General features: G+C 44.1%; 1 protein-coding gene across 1 annotated transcript in view; it reads left to right on the top strand.

Annotated features, from left to right (window-relative positions):
• iffo1b (intermediate filament family orphan 1b) overlaps nucleotides 1-18,696 on the top strand; it is a gene marked incomplete at both ends in the record, with an annotated part of 39,003 nt that overhangs the window by 3,746 nt on the left and 16,561 nt on the right. Inside the window, 8 exons of the mRNA XM_080540539.1 lie at nucleotides 825-885; nucleotides 2,173-2,268; nucleotides 2,531-2,692; nucleotides 3,083-3,234; nucleotides 3,658-3,787; nucleotides 5,171-5,260; nucleotides 5,408-5,538; nucleotides 15,668-15,723. Of these exons, the coding sequence (XP_080396665.1) occupies nucleotides 825-885; nucleotides 2,173-2,268; nucleotides 2,531-2,692; nucleotides 3,083-3,234; nucleotides 3,658-3,787; nucleotides 5,171-5,260; nucleotides 5,408-5,538; nucleotides 15,668-15,723 (878 nt within the window). The remainder of the gene's footprint in view (nucleotides 1-824; nucleotides 886-2,172; nucleotides 2,269-2,530; nucleotides 2,693-3,082; nucleotides 3,235-3,657; nucleotides 3,788-5,170; nucleotides 5,261-5,407; nucleotides 5,539-15,667; nucleotides 15,724-18,696) is intronic.

The raw sequence follows: 18,696 nt of genomic DNA, 5'->3' as shown, positions 1-18,696 counted from the left end.
CCCCCCCCACACACACACACACATTCCCTCTCTCTCTCTCTCTCTCTCTGCCTCACTCTCTCTCTCTCCCCCATTCCGCAACACTGCCCACAGTCCAAGTATCTGCAATGCAGTATCCCCTGCAAGCTGTAATTGCTGGAAAGGGGGGGTGGCGTGTAAAGAGGAACTTCTCTCCTCTTTTTACTCTCTCTATCTCACACACGTGTACCTTACTCATCCATCTCATTCACACTTACAATACATTATGACCCAAACTCCCCTCTCCTGGCTTCTACACTACAGTATATAACCTTTATTAATTTAATTAAAGGGATGTTTTCTATCGACGCTGCGCTGTCGCAGCATTCTGCATGTTAAGCAGCAGTCCTATAAGGCTCTGCGCAGTGAGGGGTTTTCCCAAGGGGGCTTGTGTGTTGTGTTGAGTCACTGAGGCTGTGATCCCAGTTCTTACATGCAGGTGCATGCAGGCTTTTAAATGGATTAAAGCTCAGTGACGGAGCGTGGGTTTAAGACACACACACACACACACACACACACACACAGAAACACACACACACACGCACGCACACACACACACACACTAAATCAAACACTCACTTGAGCCATTTAGTGTTCCCACAAAATGGTGCTTGTTCCATGGAATCCATGATTAGCTATGTAATATTTGATTACCATATTGCAGTATGATGTCTGAATAAATACCAGGTAAATAGCAGACTGTAAACAAAACCTTGTCTACTGATGTTTTAGCCTCCCATGTATTTCTGTTGATAACGTGTGTGTGTGTGTGTGTGTGTGTGTGTGTGTGTGTGTGTGTGTTCTAGGTGGGAGGAGGAGTACACAGTGAGAGTGGATCTAGAGCAGAAGATGGCAGACTTACAGGAGGTATGTATGTATGTATGTATGTGTGTGTGTGTGTGTGTGTGTGTGTGTGTGTGTGTGTGTGTGTGAGTGTGAGTGTGAGTGTGAGTGTGAGTGTGAGTGTGAGTGTGCGTGCGTGCATGCGTGTGTGTGTGCAGCCTCCCTCAGTGATACAGTATACGACAGGGCTTAGGGCCAACAGCGCAGTGTGTCTGTGATGCTGTATCGGAGGTCCTGGTTCCCTCCCTCAGTGTTGACAGTGTTGACATTATCCTGACGCATGCGAAACAACCTAACTCAATTAGGTGTGTGAGCAACCTAACTCAATAGTGTGTGCAAATGCAAAACATAAAACATCTAACCTAATAACGTGAACGTCTAGTTTACGATAATAGCGTATTGGGTTTAGAATGTTCCTCTCCTGATGCTAACAACAAGAGCAGGAGAAAGCAGCCGATTGAAAGCTGACACAGCAGCTTTCAATGGGTCGTTTGTTTCATATGAGCAACGGTACGACAATGACCACTATTCAGTTTTGAATTGAATGCACAATCAAGTGTTCAGTCCCGTCTGACCTTCTCCGCCAGAATGAGTGACTTCCTCTGAAAGAAAGTGACGGATGCTTCTCTGTTACGGTAAATGCATCAAAAGAAGTTGAGACAGGTGGTAACTTGGTTTCTCTGGTTTCCTGCGTGTCTGTGCAGATGTTGAGAGTGCAGCTGCAACACAGGGAACCTCTTCCTGACCCACTTAAACAGGCTCAGTAGTCGTAGACCTCATGCAGCATGCAGAGTGCCACTTTAGACTCAACCTCCGTCCCTGCCAAAGACTGTACCAGGAGGTTCACATGCAAACAAACACTCAGGGAGAATAATTGAAACAACCAAATCCAAAGGCACTCATGGGATTACGTTACGTTATCTTTTAATAATCGGGCCCGGTAAATAAAGACGTTTGTAATGATGGGTTAAGAAATTAAGATTTTGGTAAGGGGTGAGGATGCTGTGATCTTGGGGTTAATCTAATGGTATAATTTAGTTTAGTTTAGTTTATTAGTTTATTATATCGAGGACAATCCAAATACATTAACCATATAAAATACAGTAAAAAAAGGCAGCGTTAGCCTAGTCGGCTAATTTTCAACTGAAGTCCCCGGCCAGTTGCAACATGGCATCCTGAAAAGTAACGTCATTCATTAAAATAAAACATTTCAATATTCCTTTTCCAGGAAAGTAAGGGCTGTCAGGGTGAGCACGATTGCTGTGTGTGTGTGTGTGTGTGTGTCTCATGGCTCTGTGTTTATGGTAACAGGACTTAGAGGAGAGCGAGGGTTGTCAGGATGAGCTGGCTGTCCGAGTTCAGCAGCTGAAGTCCGAACTGGTCCTCTTCAAAGGCCTCATGAGCAACGTAAGTTCAACATACCACCGACATACACTCACCTACCCATAGGGCCGCAGTGTACTCCCAAAATACACACTCATCCACGTAGTATACTGCCCACATTTCCAGACACATGCATATCCCTTATATACCACTGCCCGTATACATACACACATCTCATAGGCTTTGTCTGCACACTATCAGCCCTCTAACGCCTCTCCCACCCCCCTGCTCGGCCCTCCCTCCTCTCCCCCCCTCCGGCTCGGCCCCCCCTCCTCCCCGTGTGTAGAACCTGTCAGACCTGAACTGTAAGATCCATGAGAAGGCCATGAAGGTGGACATGGACATCTGCAGACGCATCGACATCACGGCCCGGCTGTGTGACGTGGCCCAGCAGAGGAACTGTGAGGACGTCATCGAGATGTACCAGGTACCTTACTCTATGTTACCTTACCCTACCTTACCCTACCCTACTTTAGTTACCTTACCTTACCTTACCTTACTTTACCTTACCCTACCTTACCTTACCTTACCCTACCTTACCTTACCCTAATTTACCTTACCTTACTCTACCCTAATTACCTTACCTTACCTTATCCTACCTTACCTTACCTTACCCTACCCTACCCTACCCTACCCTGCCCTACCCTACCCTACCCTACCCTACCCTACCCTGCCCTACCCTACCCTACCTTACCCTACCCTACCCTGCCCACCCTACCCTACCCTACCCTACCCTACCCTACCTAACCCTATATAAATATTCCGTTTTTTCGGTACCCACCTACTGACAGTATCACCAGTGTCCAGTAAGTCTGTCTCTCCCTCACCAAACACTCAGGTGTCCCGGAAACAAACCCCGATGTCTGTCAACGGCAGCGAGGGTGACGAGCCAATTAGCACCTCCGAGAGCGACGGAGGGAAGGAGGAGGAGCACGGCGGCTCGTCAAACAACCAGATCAACGAGGAGATGCAGAGGATGCTGAACCAGCTGTGAGTGACTGCACATTGTGACATTGTGACAAGGTTCTATCTCCATTTTTGTCAAAATTGAGTTTTTTACGTAATCTGATCCATTAGGTGTTTATTAATGCCTGTGTGGTGTTATTTTAAAAATGTTGACATTTTTGAGTTAGTAATTAATAAAATACAAAGGTTCCATCTCACAGAACATAATGGAATGTAAAAACCTTGACGCTCAATATCTCTGAACTGCCCTAAACGGAGATAGAACCTTATCATTCTAAGCTCACGACATGTCTAGTTGTGTGTGTGTGTGTGTGTGTGTGTGTGTGTGTGTAGCTGTAGCTGTTAGTATGGGACAGCGTCATCTATATGTGTAGGTAGTTATGTACACTCATTGTTGTGTGTGTGTGTGTGTGTGTGTGTGTGTGTGTGTGTGTGTGTGTGCTGCAGAAGGGAGTGTGAGTTTGAAGACGACTGTGACAGCCTGGCCTGGGAGGAGACAGAGGAGACCCTGCTGCTCTGGGAGGACTTCCCAGGATGCACTCTGGCTCCCGACCCCACCCCTCACCAGGCAGGAGAGGTACATGGGTTAGATTTCTGTTTCTGTTCAAGCCTCATAACAAGTCCAGTCAACTCTTGAGCAGCAGTGCCTATAGGAGGAGTCGGTTCACTCCGTGTCAGTGCACTAGTTCAGTCCAGTTCACCAGTTCCCTCTTCCGGTCCATTCTTTATATTAGTGACTGTATAAGGTTACGCTCCATCTAGTACATGCATACACGCACTGGCGGACTCAGGGGGGGGGCGACCGCTCCTCCTGGTGCCCCCACGGTTGAAAAACGTCTCTCTTAAGTGCCCTTTAGAGTGGCAAAAATGCCCTTCAAACAGCCTGAGTCCGCCACTGCATACACAGCAGTTAGGAGTCAAGTTCCATACAGTGGTTCCTGGCATTGTCCATTTTTTCTTCTTCCAGGAATAGTTTTTGAACAGTGCTGGAGTAGGTTGGGGGGGGGCGGGGTTGGTGGGTGAGGCGGCAGGGTAATGGCAGCCCACAGGGGTTTACCCTCCAGCACCAGGGGCTGACTGACTGGCCTCTGTAGGGCACTGATCCTCACCTAACACAGCACTGCTGTCCACTCTGGTTTTTAGCAAGATGATTATCCTGCCCCCCCCCCGGAATGATTCACTAAAGCCTGTATGACTGAAGGCTCACAACACCGTACACACGGGCATGCAAGCACACACACGCACGCACACACACACACACACGCACACACACGCACACATATTCGCGAGCACGCACACACACACACACACACACACACACACAAACGCACGCACACTCACTCGTGCGCACGCACACACACACACACACACACATACACACACACACACACACACACACACACACACACACAGACATACACACACACACACACACACACACACACAGTCAGGCACTTACGGCATGTGCTGGCAGCGAGTGGAATAAAAAGCCATTAGCCAGTGTAATTTAATTCGACGATTAGATGAAGTCACTCTTGTTTAACAGCAGTCTGGATTGTACTGTTTTATCAGTGAGGGTCACAGGGGTGTGTCGACCATACAAACAGACGTTCTGTTTAATACCCTGTATAGCATTATGACTCTCTATCTGGGCCTTTCTGCTCACAGCCAATATGAGGCACTCCTGTCATATTTCCTACCAGCCGCCAGCTTTGAATGAACCAATACTCATACCCAAAGAACACTGTCACAACAATGCATATACAGTACTAAATATATTGGATCTCTCCTCCCCCTCTCTCTCTCCCCCTCTGCCTCTCTCGCTCCTTGGCTCTCTCTCTCTCTCCTTCCTTCTCTCTCTCTCTCCTTCCTTCTCTCTCCTTCCTTCTCTCTCTCTCTCCTTCCTTCTCTCTCTCTCTCTCTCCTTCCTTCTCTCTCTCTCTCTCTCTCTCTCCAGCCTGAGGAGTGTTTGGAGAAGGTGATTAACGACACCGAGTGTCTGTTTCAGTGCAGGGAGAAGGAATACCAAGAGACGATTGACCAGATAGAGGTGAGACATTGTGTGTGTGTGTGTGTGTGTGTGTGTGTGTGTGTGTGTGTGTGTGTGTGCGTGTGTGTGTGTGTGTGCATTGAGTGTGCACATTGAGTGTGTGTGTGTGTGTGTGTGTGTGTGTCTGACAGCTGCTTGCTCCCACAGCTGGACCTGGCCACAGCTAAGAGTGACATGAACAGACACCTGCATGAGTACATGGAGATGTGCTCCATGAAGAGAGGCCTGGACGTCCAGATGGAGACCTGCAGGAGACTCATCACCCAGAGTGGAGACAGGTACACACACAGACACACACACACACAAGCCTGTCAGAGTGGAGACAGGTACACACACAGACACACACACACACAAGCCTGCCAGAGTGGAGACAGGTACACACACACACAGACACACACACACACACACACAAGCCTGCACGAGTCAGAGTCGAGGGGAACAGAGTCAGAATCTGGAGGACTTCACTGTTCTACCTCACTCTCTCTGTCAGAGTATACTATATGTCACTCCCACTCTCACTTCTTGATGTGATAATGCAATCTCTCGTTGAGAACATTGAGTTAGCAGCCACTGTGTAAACAACAGCAGATTTTTTAAATTTATTTTTTACAGGTAATCTAGTTTTACTGTACCTTTTGCAATACGGAGCCAGCACCAAAAGCCGTTTTTTTTCTCCTCTCTTGACAAATGCTCTTCACAAAATTCTTGTTGTTTAAGGTCTGCCTCTCTCTCTCTCTCTCTCTCTCTCCCTCCCCCCCCCCGCTCCCAGCGAGTCTCCCTCCCCTGTGTCAGGAGCTAGTGGTGATGAGAAGAGGGGTGACCAGGTAGAGAAGGAGAAGACATCAGCCTCGTCCTCCCCTCCCTCCGGCACGGACAGATCATGACCAATCCTTCCCGACGGACGGAAAACAACAAAACAACATCACATGACCTCCATTCCCATCCCAGCTACAGTACCACTCCTCCGCCACGCAACAAAAACCTGTCACCATAGCAACGGCATGTTTACATTTTAACCACCAGACGATTGATCGCTCTTTTTTCTTCTTCTCGCTCTACTTCATTCATAAGGTTATGAGGTTGTCATGGGGACAGGTAGATCTACCTGTGTTTGAGAGGCCCTCTCGGCTAGAGACAGAGTACGTACGTATGTAGCCTTTGTGTTTAATTCCAGCCGATGTTACTGCCCTCTTGTGGAGTACAGAGTTACCGTGGTGATACCTCTATCACCGTGGTGATACCTCTCCTATAGTACAGTAGGATCCATTTTGCACTCAGCGATTATCTGCTCAACGCACACATGACACACACCCAATGCATTCATCTCAGGCTATAAGATAACATGCTAAATCATTTACCATTGACCATGTTCCTGTAGTTGTTATGGCCTTGCCTGAGCATATAGACACCAGACTTGGGTTCAAATAGCATTTGAATATGTACAAATACTTAGCTGTGATTCCTTGAGTTGGCCTGCCACTGTGGGATCAATGGGATAGTCCCAAAAGTGCAAACCCCTCAAGCAAACAGTCAAATTATTTGATTTTTTTCCAAATACCTTTTGACCCAGGTCTACTAGAAACATCATTCCCCGTGGTCTGATATTGCAGCATATTTAAACATGCTTCACATAGGTAGATGCTTCCAGCTTCAGGATAAGACTTGTATGTGTGTGGGCAGTAACACGTCAACAGTGATGGCATAAATGTTGCTGGCAAGTTTGACAGAATCGGGGCCATCAAATAATATATGAATGGATTCGATTCGATTTAATGTAGTCACATTAAAATGGTTATTTAAGTCAGCGCACAACCAGCAAAGACCTCAGATGAACAACATTACTTATTATCTGTGGGGTAAAATAAATAGGAACTCAAGTTAAGCACTGTCTGACTGTATCATAGAACTGACCAAGAGTAGCCTATATCAGATCATATCAAACTCATCACGTCAAAACGTCAAAACACCACATTCATTCAAATCAACGTGAAACTTGAAAACAGATGAAAAAATCGTATTATAATCCAAACTCTATAGATGCATCGTTACACACTGTTACGACGGTCTTATGCTCGGTGTGTGACTTTGTACTCATCGGTTAGGGTTATGAGTGTATTTCAAACTGAACACCTGCTCAACTCCTCCCTCTGTCACAGCTGAGCGCTAAGATTAGATATGATGATGACAAGATGACAAGATGGCCGACACTGCTGGCTATAACCATTGTGCTGATTTCTACTTAGTACTACTTTCAGATCCTTTAGGGATGGTCAAGGCCCAAGGGAATGACTTACTTCGCAGTGCTGTGCCAGCTGGCATTATTAACCTTGTATTTACAAATAATTCTGCGAGTACTTCATGGAACCTCAAAGATTTCAACACAACTGGTAACTACCTGGCTGGTACCAGATGCTATGTTATGGTGCTTGTTGTCATCCAAAAGGACCCAACACATTGTTATAGAATAACTAAAATATAATGACCTTTATAGTGTACCGTGTAAACAACAGACTGTCAAAGAAAGTTTAACCAGGCTCAACGAGGGCAGAGAGGGGAGGTGTGCGTGTTTTGGTTTGGAATGCAGCCATAGTCTCTGTCTGCCTATCTGTGGTGGTGCAGTGTGAATAGTGTAAATATGTACTCTTCTCTTTCTTCATGCTGATGTGGAGTCAGCGCTGGGGCCTTGCCCTGCTCTCTGTGTCTCTCTGTCACTGACACAGGGACAGGGATACATACGATGAAGGGCATTGACACCCAAGTCTTATTATACATAGGAGCTGTATCTAAAGATTTCGTGCTTTGTTTTAAGCAACAGAAAAAAGTGTAAAGCCAGTACCATACCACCCCCCTGAGTCTGAGCAGGCCAGAGATAGGTTGTACGATAGATAGAAATGCATTGGTGGCACTAACTGACCAATGAAATGTTACGAGGAAAAGAGAGATATGTGTCTATTCCCTGTGTTTTTTTTCTATGGGGGTCAGTGCTGTGATCTGACTCTCTATACTGTAGACTGGTAAAGAACACAGATGTGTGTCTGTTCTATTGGAGAGAGGTTATGAAAGAACAGATAGAAAAACCAAATAATATATAGAAGAAGAGATGGACAGAATTGTTGTCACGGTTCGATAGCCTTTCATGGCTATGGATTTTTTTTTAGTACAGGGCTACACTCTAGATGGACCTAGCGATGAATAGATGGACAGATAAATGGCCTACCGGAAATAATGTAGGTTTGCCATTTGAGTGCCAAATCGACTGAAAACAGGGAGTCTGATTTAACATTGAGATATATTGCAGAGAAACGTTATACTAAGTACTAAATAATGATGCTGAAAGCTGTCTCACAAAATGGTGCTCGATAAATATGACTAAACCTGTTTTTGAGCTTCTAAATGTTTGCAATAATTTACAAAAAGAGAGCAAAAAAGAGGAAAATGTATATTATCCAATAATAACAGCCGTAATGATAGTGTGAAAATGCAACAAAAGAATGACATACAGTACACATCAGCAATGGCAACAGTTTGTAAACTATACAGTATATATTTATTTTTAAGTCTTCTGACTTAAGTCCAATGAGTTGGTGTAGATAGTGCCGAATGAGACTGTATGACCTTTCTGTCAAAGGTCAAATTTACACTACTGATAGAAATGAAATCTGTACAATAGTTTATGTTTGAAGTTAGCACAGTCTTTTACTTCAGATGAACAGTAGTCTTTCGCAAACTACAAGAACAACAGCAACAATACACTGGATGTCAATAACAAACCAACACCCTCACAGAATCTTGCTATTTATTGCACCCAATACACAAAGGCTTCAGTTTAGTTTATTTACATATTTATTGTTTATATGGTTGTATCTGTTGGATTGTACTGCTGCTGCTGTATTGCTGCTGCTCACATCTCAATATTATAACATTCTATAAGCGTTTCAAAGGCTTTATCTGAACGATTATGAAGACCATAGGTTTGTGAAACTATGAAAAAAATGATATGCATGTCTAAAGCTAGGTGTTGGCTGTCTTAGCCATCCCTGCTCTTTGGCTTGGAACTGGGGACTAAATAGGAGGATAAAGAGAAGAAGAAATAGCGCAATAACTATTTACAGTTTTCTTTGTATTAGTTTATTACACGCACTGAGAGAGTGAGTCTCTATGTATGCATGTGTCAGTGTGTATGTTTTTTTTAGTGCGTTCTATTATGAGTGTTTTTTTAAAAAGAGTTTTACTGGTTCGCTTACAACATGAAGAATGCAATAGTCCCCAAAACACATCCAGTAGGGCTGCTTCCCCCGGACCCAGATTAGGCCTAACGCTGGACTCAAGCATGTTCAGTGGAGAGCATCCATAAGAAGTGCTTTTAAATCGATCAGTAGGCTTAAACTGGGTCCAGGGAACTTGGTCCATACGTGTATTTGATAATCAGTGTCTTCTAATAGACTCAATTCACCCAATACTTCACTACTGAGCTGGAAGGTAACTGTGGGAACAGTGAATGGGAAGTAAGAGCTACTTTGATGGGGGTAGGGACCATACAGTGAAGTATTCTGCACACTGACTGGCTTTTGACCTCTAGAAATAACCGCCTTAAAACCACTGTATATATGTAAATCAAACATGTACGATAATCGCTCAACAATCTATTCAGTAGTTCACTTTCTTCATGGGTGTATGTGATTGCTAAGTAAAGTCCTTTTAAAACCAACACCAAAGTGTAAATAACCACACAAAAAAACAACTCAAACGCAAGTGCTTTGACACAATGATGGTATGATTGCTAGGATATTGTATGCATTAAAGGACACTACTAAGGGTATATCATAATGTTTAAACACTGGCAATGCAAAGGAGTCCACAGTCGCAGCATGTAATGGGTGGCACACTTTGGAACATAATAGATCGAGAGACCTGATTGGTCCATTATTGGTTCCACAATCCCTGAGGGATACGGCGTCTCGTGGTTGATCTCTTTATCCTCACAGTGCAGCGTCAACCAATTGAGTTAGCAGGTGAATACAGTAGACACTCGGGACACTCTGGCGATTGAGCTCAGACTCACTGCTCAATCAATGAATGTATGAAGGATGCACCTGTTCACTTCAAGAGGGATTGAAATGTTTAAAATACAACACAAGGGGGAATAAAGTTTAAGAGAGGGACATGGAAGTGTATATAAAAGCAGATGAATGTGTCAAGCTGGCGCAGACACCTATTTAATCTGGCCCTCAGTAAAAAAAAGAAAAGTGAGTAGTTATGTGTGCGACTGGACTGGACCCGTCAACTCGTGTGTAACTTAAACCTAAGCAGGATTTGCTGGAGCTTCACTGAGCTTCTCTCTGTATATCGAGGGGAGAGATGGAATGACGAATAAAAGATGCAGCTGAGCAATAAGATTGTTTGTGTGACTTTTTTGTTTGGTTTGAAGAGTTTGTACACACACACACACACACACACACACACACACACACACACACACACACACACACACACACTCACCCTTAAGAATCATTTAATAAGTTCAGGTCAGTGCACTGGACTTAACGTTGACAGTGACCTTTCTTTTCTAGCTTCACAAACACTCCTCTCCTCCCTCCCTCCCTCTCTCTCTCTTTACCTCTTTCACACACCACAAACATTACCACACGCTCACGACTCTGAGCCTAAGACACAGGTGTTTTTCACTTTGCAGAATTTGAACGTCACAAAGGTCATGGGAAGAATATTATAGCGTCACAGGTTTTAGATCTGAACAGCAAACTGATATTGTGTTTTTGCTCTGACTTGAGTATAACCCTCTCTCACACAGACGCACACACATACCCACACACACACTACCTACAGTTTAGAGACATGCTCTGTCTTTGAGCAGACAGACAAAGAGACTGAGAGAGTGACACTTCACATGTTACAGTTACAGTATGTATGGAAATATGATGAGGCTCCGGCTTTGGTAGTGAAATGTTAGTCACTGTGCTGACACGGCTGCTCTCTGTCTGTCTGTCTGTCTAACCTGCCAACACCATACCACAGGCATGGCAGGCAGCACAGTGGGCGGGAGGTGACAGGAAGACATGTCACAGGTGAGGAAATAGTGACACAGAGCAAATGATGGGTAGAGGAGAGAGAGAGAGAGAGAGAGAGAGAGAGAGAGAGAGAGAGAGAGAGAGAGAGAGAGAGAGAGAGAGGAGAGATAGAGAGGCAGACCTTAAACAACAAGAATTTTGTGAAGAGCATTTGTCAAGAGAGGAGAAAAAAAAACGGCTTTTGGTGTTGGCTCCGTATTGCAAAAGGTACAGTAAAACTAGATTACCTGTAAAATATATATATATTCTGCTGTTGTTTACACAGTGTGCTGCTAACTCAGTGTTCTCAAGGTTAGCGAGCCAGTGCAACAGCACCCCTTAGCAGATCATGATAAACGTAGTCATTGTCAAAACTTTACAAGCACATTTTCTCCCTTTGGTTTTGCATGTCTTTATGAAAACATGTACATACAGCATCAGTTTAAGAAAGAAAAAAAGACAAAACATTACTCATCTGCATAATGAAGTTGGGATTAATAAAAAATGATTCATGATTGATTATTACTTATAGAATGGCGGTGGTTCGATGCCTTGTGGCTGTCCTGATGTTTTCTGCACACCTCTCATTCTCCTATACTCCGGTAACCATTTTGTCACTTTTTATGTAAAAAAAATACCGTAATAATAAAAAAAAAATAATAATAATAATAATTTTGTGTTGATCTTGTTCATTTTGGTAATAGCCTTCAAGCCAACACACCAACTGAAATAACATAAATATAGTATCATAAATGTGGCAGGAATTAAAGTGAACTCATAATGATGAGTGTTTACTACATGTGTAATATCAGTATCATGACACTGTCACAAAAATCTTATTTGAATCTTAATTCAAAATTATATTCAGACTGTTTGTTGTTGTATATCGACAGACTACAGAACGATATTACATATTCAGAGGGAGACAATGCAGGTTGTGCCCAGAAGGTAAGACAGAGAACTCTGTTATTTCTTACACTTTCTCATCTTTCTTTTTATTTCTTCCCCACTGTTGTTTCCTGTCTCTGTCTCGCTCTCTCTCTCTCTCTCTGTCTCTCTCTCTCTCTCTCTCTCTCTCTCTCTCTCTCTCTCTCTCTCTCTCTCTCTCTCTCTCACTCTGTCTCTCTCTCTCTCTGTCTCTCTCTCTCTCTCACTCTGTCTTTCTCTCTCTCTCTCTCTCTCTGTCTGTCTCTCTCTCTCTCTCTCTCACTCTGTCTTTCTCTCTCTCTCTCTCTGTCTCTCTCTCTCTCTTTCTCTCTCTCTCTCTCTCTCTCTCTCTCTCTCTCTCTCTCTCTTCCTGATTCATGTCAGATCGTGTCATAACATGTTGTGTAGCGGTATGTGTGTGTGTTTGAGTGCTATGAGGTGTCGTCTTTTTACAATTCTCTCCCCCTCAGGGATGAGAAGCGAAGCGTAAGGCTCCAAATTAGAATGCTGTGATCTATGACCACATCCTTCATTAGTATGCACACCGGGCTCTCTGTGCCTGTTGTTTATGTCGCTCTACTCTCTCATCTCAGCTACTGTGTGTGTGTGTGTGTGTGTGTGTGTGCTTGAATGTCCAGGTCAAAATGTAAAAGCATGTTTTAGCCAGAGCGTATTTGTGTTTTTCGTATATATTTTGGTATCTGTTACTTACTAAAAAATGAAGAAGAGTTCGTGAGCAAATTTAAGACTTGTTTATTCAAAAAAGCAGGTTACACAGCATGGCCCCTTCAATGGAGCTGATGGTCCGAATCGGTCACAGGATGGATGTGAAAAAATAAAGAGAAAGAGTCCATCTACGTAGCGGACTTTATACCCTGTCACTATTATTTCGCTGAGCCAACTAAACAGAGTCCACGTTACTTTAATTTGGTTGAATACAAAGCATACCAGTGAGTAGGTGAGGCCATTCTCCGTCCTGCAAATAGGATGTCATTGTCTTATTATAATGCAACTCACCCTATGTTCTAATACAATTCCAATGTAACCTATGTTATGGCCGTCTTGCTGACTCGACCCCAATGCAATTATCCTCCCATGATGACATTCCATCCTCTGCACATGCATTGTCAAAAGGCCACCGTGTGTCTCTCCCTATCTTCTCCTAACAGAAACAACACAAACGGACGGTTATCTAGTGAATAGGGGAACGAATCAGCTAAATGACAAATATGTTTCTGCCCTCAAGCAAGCCCTGGATGAGTAAAGAGGGACTACTGTGTTGCTTTCACTACGTGGCCGTTGGGTTGCCATGGCCACGTCATATGAAAATACACTACATGTTCCACTCCACATCATGTGCCTTGATCGCCCTTGTCTCTTCCTCTTTTTGTCTCTCTATCTCACCACACCTTCCCTCTTTCTCTTCCTCTTCCTCTTCCCTTTCCTCTCTCCCACTCTTTGATCTCTCTTTTCCCTCTGTCTTTCCCACCTCATCTCTTACCTTCTCCACCCCTTACCTCTACACTCTCTTTCTGTCCTCCTTTCCTCTGTGCCTCTTGTGCCTTTTGTCTCACATGCTTCTCCACTGCCCTCACTATCTTTGACCTTTTCCTACTCCTCTCTCTCCCCCTCCAACCCCCCCCCCCCCCCTCTCTCTTTACTCCGCCTCCTCCTCCTCCTCTATCTCTCAGGTCAATACCAGAAGTCGTGTGCAGAGTGCGCCCCCTGTTCTCATGGCTACTTCACGTCCAGCTTGAACTCTGACACGACCTGTAAACGCTGCTTTACAGAATGCAGACCGGGTAAAGAAACACATGCACCTTCTCATGAGCAGGGCCGGTCCTAGGCATAGGCGAACTAGGTGGTCGCCTAGGGCGCCAAATGCCTGGGGGGCACCAAATGCCCCCCCCCCCCCCAAAAAAACCTTTCATTTAAAGAATTTTGTCTCTATGAAAATATGTCTCAGCCTACTGTCTATTTATGTCTTGAAACCATTGTTGTCCATATTGTTACTGTTGAATGTGTGGGTGGTGATGAGGCAGTACTGGTGGCTTAATGTGGTGGTGCTGGTGCCCCTACAATTTTGGGGGAGGATGGAGGCATCAAATCATACTCTCGCCTAGGGCACCTAAATGCCTAGGACCGGCCCTGCTCATGAGTGTAAAACGATCCTTATCCCAAGTACTATGATGTACTTCCTCATGACTAAGATTCTTCTCATCCAAGGACTGTTTATCATTGGCTTATAGACCTACAAAATATAATGTGAAGAAATTAGTAGTAGGTAAATCTATGTATTAGTTGAGTTGTGTGATGTGTGTGTTCTTTGTTTTGGTGTACCATGCTGCAGTAGTTTGCTGTGTCTGCTTCTATTTTCACTGTGTGTATTTCTACTACATATTCATTGCAAACTCATTTACATAGCAGTTTAATGGCTGTGTATCTTTTTCAGAGTTCTATGTGAAAGTGGTTGAAAATTGCACCTTAAAATCGGACATTACATGTCGCTGTGAGGATGGTTATCGCTGCGTAGACCTCGACAATGAGAGACAGATCTGCAAAGGATGTGAAAAGATCCCTCAGCCAACCAGGAAGGGTACAGTACTATGTGTATCTAATCGACTGTATGTGAGTGTGAGTGTGTATGTGTGTGTGTGTGTGTGTGTGTGTAAATGTGTGTGAGTGTGTGTAAATGTGTGTGTGTGTGTGTGTAAATGTGTGTGTGTGTGTGTGTGTGTGTGTGTAAATGTGTGTGTGTGTGTGTGTGTGCATGTTTGTGTGCATGTGTGTTTTTGTTCATTGATGCGCATACCCATGTTGCATTGAATTCTATATCGGAGCTCTTATGAACAAAAACGAATGTAAAAATTACATAATCCCTTCGCAAATCTTGCTGTTGCCCTCTGAACTTGTTTTAGCAGTTTTAGGCATTAAATGAATGTACTTTTTTCTGTTCTCAGTGCCTTCTGCTAAGATCATCAAGAGTAACAAGACAGGAAGTTCCTCTGAACGCAGCAGCACCACTTCCCCCGGAAGCTGTCATCCTCCTCAGTGAGCGTTCCTCCGCCTCTCTAGTTAGACCTCTAGAGGACCTGCACAGCAGCATTGAACACATACAAGCCCCAGCCAGCACACAACAAGACCTCTTGACTCAATAGTGTGGAAATACTGATGGTTTTGATACTGTTTTGATACAGATAGAGATCTATTTTATATTACATTTGACTATATTATTAAGACATTTCAAATACCAAACTGATGTGGGATATTTGTACTAAACTATACAAAACAATACTACCGTATACTAAACTTATACTAAATGTATCAAGTTTCAGTATTCAGGTTCAGTATTGATGATGAACGTGTTAGGGTAAGTGCAGACTGGACAGTGAGGATGCCTTCCTATTTTACACAGCTGTGGCTCTCAGGGTCCACCAGTTGCAGGGGGCAACGACACTCATCTTGCCACAGGTGAGTGTGTGTGTGTGTGTGTGTGTGTGTGTGTGTGTGTGTGTGTATGAGTGTGTGCGTTTGTTTTTGTTGCAACAGTACACAAGACGAGAGTTAATTAGTCAGTGTGTATTGAAATTGTAGGCTAGTAAAGTACTGTGGTATCCTCTCCCTCTCCTTTCTTCTCCAGCTCAGACCAGCAGAGAGCTGGCAACCATTTTATGTCCACTGTTGATTGTTGGGATCATCGTAGCTTTTCTCATTCTGATGTCTGTGCGTCACCCAGGAGATGAAGCATGCTTCAAAAAAGGTGTGACCCGGTTTATGGTCTGTCTCAGTAGTGTTTAAAACATAGAACCTGTGGGTTTGATTCCCATGTGAGACATAATAAATATGTGTTGTAACTGTAAGTCGCTAAAGACTTACAATTATAAAATTTATGAATTAAACATTGCTTGCATACTTCACAGAAATGGTGAACAAGAATACCATTGATGATCATAAATGATCATACAAATACTCATGAATACAATGCTTCACCACTATTGGGACTAGTTTGACTAATCCGCTTTTTGTTGTGTTTTTTCATTATTTTCCAGTTCTCAAGCTCTGTAACAAGGTGTGTGCAAATTCAATAACATACTGTTACCACTGTGTTTGTTATGATTATTTTGTCAAACCATTTAAATACATAGACAGTTGTGTGTGATTATTCAAATGACTATGTTAAATTTGTGCATCTAATTCATGTTTATATGTTGTGATATAGGGGGTAAGAGATGCCGCATCACATCACAAAACTAAAGAGTCGACACATCAACACGCAAGAGACCCACAATGCAGTGGGAAGCATCAGCCGGTGGACGTAGAACCGCTCTCTGTGAATTCAGCAAACCTGGGTACTGATGAACGGATATAGCTGATGTGAATGTAGAATGTAAAAGAGTGGCACTCTCTACCCTGAGCTCTTTAAAAGAATAAAGAGATATTTTGGTTTGTTTTGCATAGCTGCAGAGTCTGTCATTTATACTACTCTTTATTATTAGTAGAAGAAGCTTTCGGTGTGATAAGCTCCCCCCCCCCCCCCTCTCTCTCTACTCTCAGGCCCAGTCCATGTTCACAGTACTGGAACCGTCATCTTCAGTTTACTCAGTCACGTCACTGGCCTGGGCGGGCTCGGAGGCGCGGAGGGGGAGAAGAGAGAGAGGCAGAGAAAGAAGGGGGATGAGGAGGAAGGAGGAGGAGGAGGAGGAGGTTTCCCGGTCGATCCCATGACCCCCTCTCCACACTGTCCCGTCCATCTGTCCCAGGAGGAGGGGAGGAGCGGAGAGGGGGGCTGTGTATCCTTCCCTTATCAGGAACAGGGGAAAGAGAGTCACATGTCCAAAGAGGAGGTACGATGAGGAAGGGGGTCTAAAGGGGGAATTCACCCGAAATGTTCCAAATGTGACAATGAACTCAGGATTACAGTTGCTCTTTTTTTTTTTTTTTGATTTTTATCCCTTTTTCACCCAATTTGGTAGCCAATTTAACCCAACTTAGCATCCAATTATCCCCTGCCTATTGCATAGGATCCGCCGCACGACCCCGTGGCCGGCAGTCCCAGAGGAGGGCGCCAGGCAGACTAGGCTGACTGGCTCCTCGAGCCCAGTACCGTTATTCCGGCACCCAGGGGGCGGTGTTGCGCGACGGATCCTAGTCCAGAAATACTCCTATACCCCCCTCGGAAGCGGCCGGCCAATATGCCGCTTCCCGTGTGCCTCGGCCATATCTGGATCTGGCGAGCCGGGATACGAACCCCGGCCCCGGTGGGCAGCATGCACTAGCGGCCAGTGCGTAGACCGCTACACCACCGCGGGGCCTACAGTTGCTCTTAACCACAGATCTATAGGACCAGATTAAACAAGGGCCAAAATGGACCCTACATTAGTGTGACACAACGTTATCTTACTCTGCCAGGATATAGATGAGGCAATGCCAATGTTACGGTACATGTGGGAATACGGTACATGTGGGAATACGGTACATGTGGGAAAACTAGGGTTAGGGTTAGGTGCTACGTCGACTTGGTACATGCTGGCATGTCTAACCCTAACCCTAATCCTATCCCTAACCCTAACCCTAACCCTACCCCTAACCTTAACCCTAGCACCTAACCCTAACCCTAGTTTTCCCACATGTACCGTATTCCCACATGTACCGTAACACCAATACTCTAAACTGGCATCCTTTACTATGTTCTACAGGCTAGTGTTTGGGAATCTCACAGTGGTGAGTGCACTTCCAATGTTTCTCAGGTGATAGGGTAAATACAGACCTACAGTATCAGAAAGTCAAGAAAAAGAAAAAGTGTCAAGACAGTACATTGATATGCTCCTTAAAATAGATATTTAATTTCATAACAGAACATACGTCATTTTGTACCTTTCTTTTTTGTACTTATTCTTTCTGCCTCACGTTTGGTCTCTTTTATTTATGAAACCACACCGTTTTGTACTGTATAATAAGCATTCCATTTCTACAGTAGCTGTTTCTACTTTTCTCTTTGTTAAAGTGGGATGGTAAACTGTTTTCGCACAAGTAACCTTTTTTTGGATAATAAAGATTATTCTGTTATAAGTAAATGTGTAAATGTGTCACAAGTAAATGTGTTAGCGTAATGATTTATTGCATTTAGAACATTTTTACATTAAATGTAAACATTTGGTATACTCAGCCTAGACTAGCATAGATATATCAGCAAAAAGCATAGAAATTGTAATAAAGATATAAAACATCTTAAACATAAACATGTACTGTACATGAACATGTACCCCAAGAATAAATGATGATGGTGTGTGTGTGTGTGTGTGTGTGTGTGTGTGTGTGTGTGTGTGTGTGTGTGTGTGTGTGTGCGTGTGTGTGTGTGTGTGTGTGTGTGTGTGTGTGTGTTGGTGCATACAGTATGTGCGTGTGTGACATCTGAACTCTCTCTTACTCGGTACAAAACTCCGT

The sequence above is a fragment of the Nansenia antarctica genome (genome assembly GCF_963989245.1).
Source record: "Nansenia antarctica genome assembly, chromosome: 10".
Taxonomy (NCBI): domain Eukaryota; kingdom Metazoa; phylum Chordata; class Actinopteri; order Argentiniformes; family Microstomatidae; genus Nansenia; species Nansenia antarctica.
The sequence above is the reverse complement of the archived record's forward strand: the minus strand, read 5'-3'. Positions and strand labels throughout refer to the sequence as shown.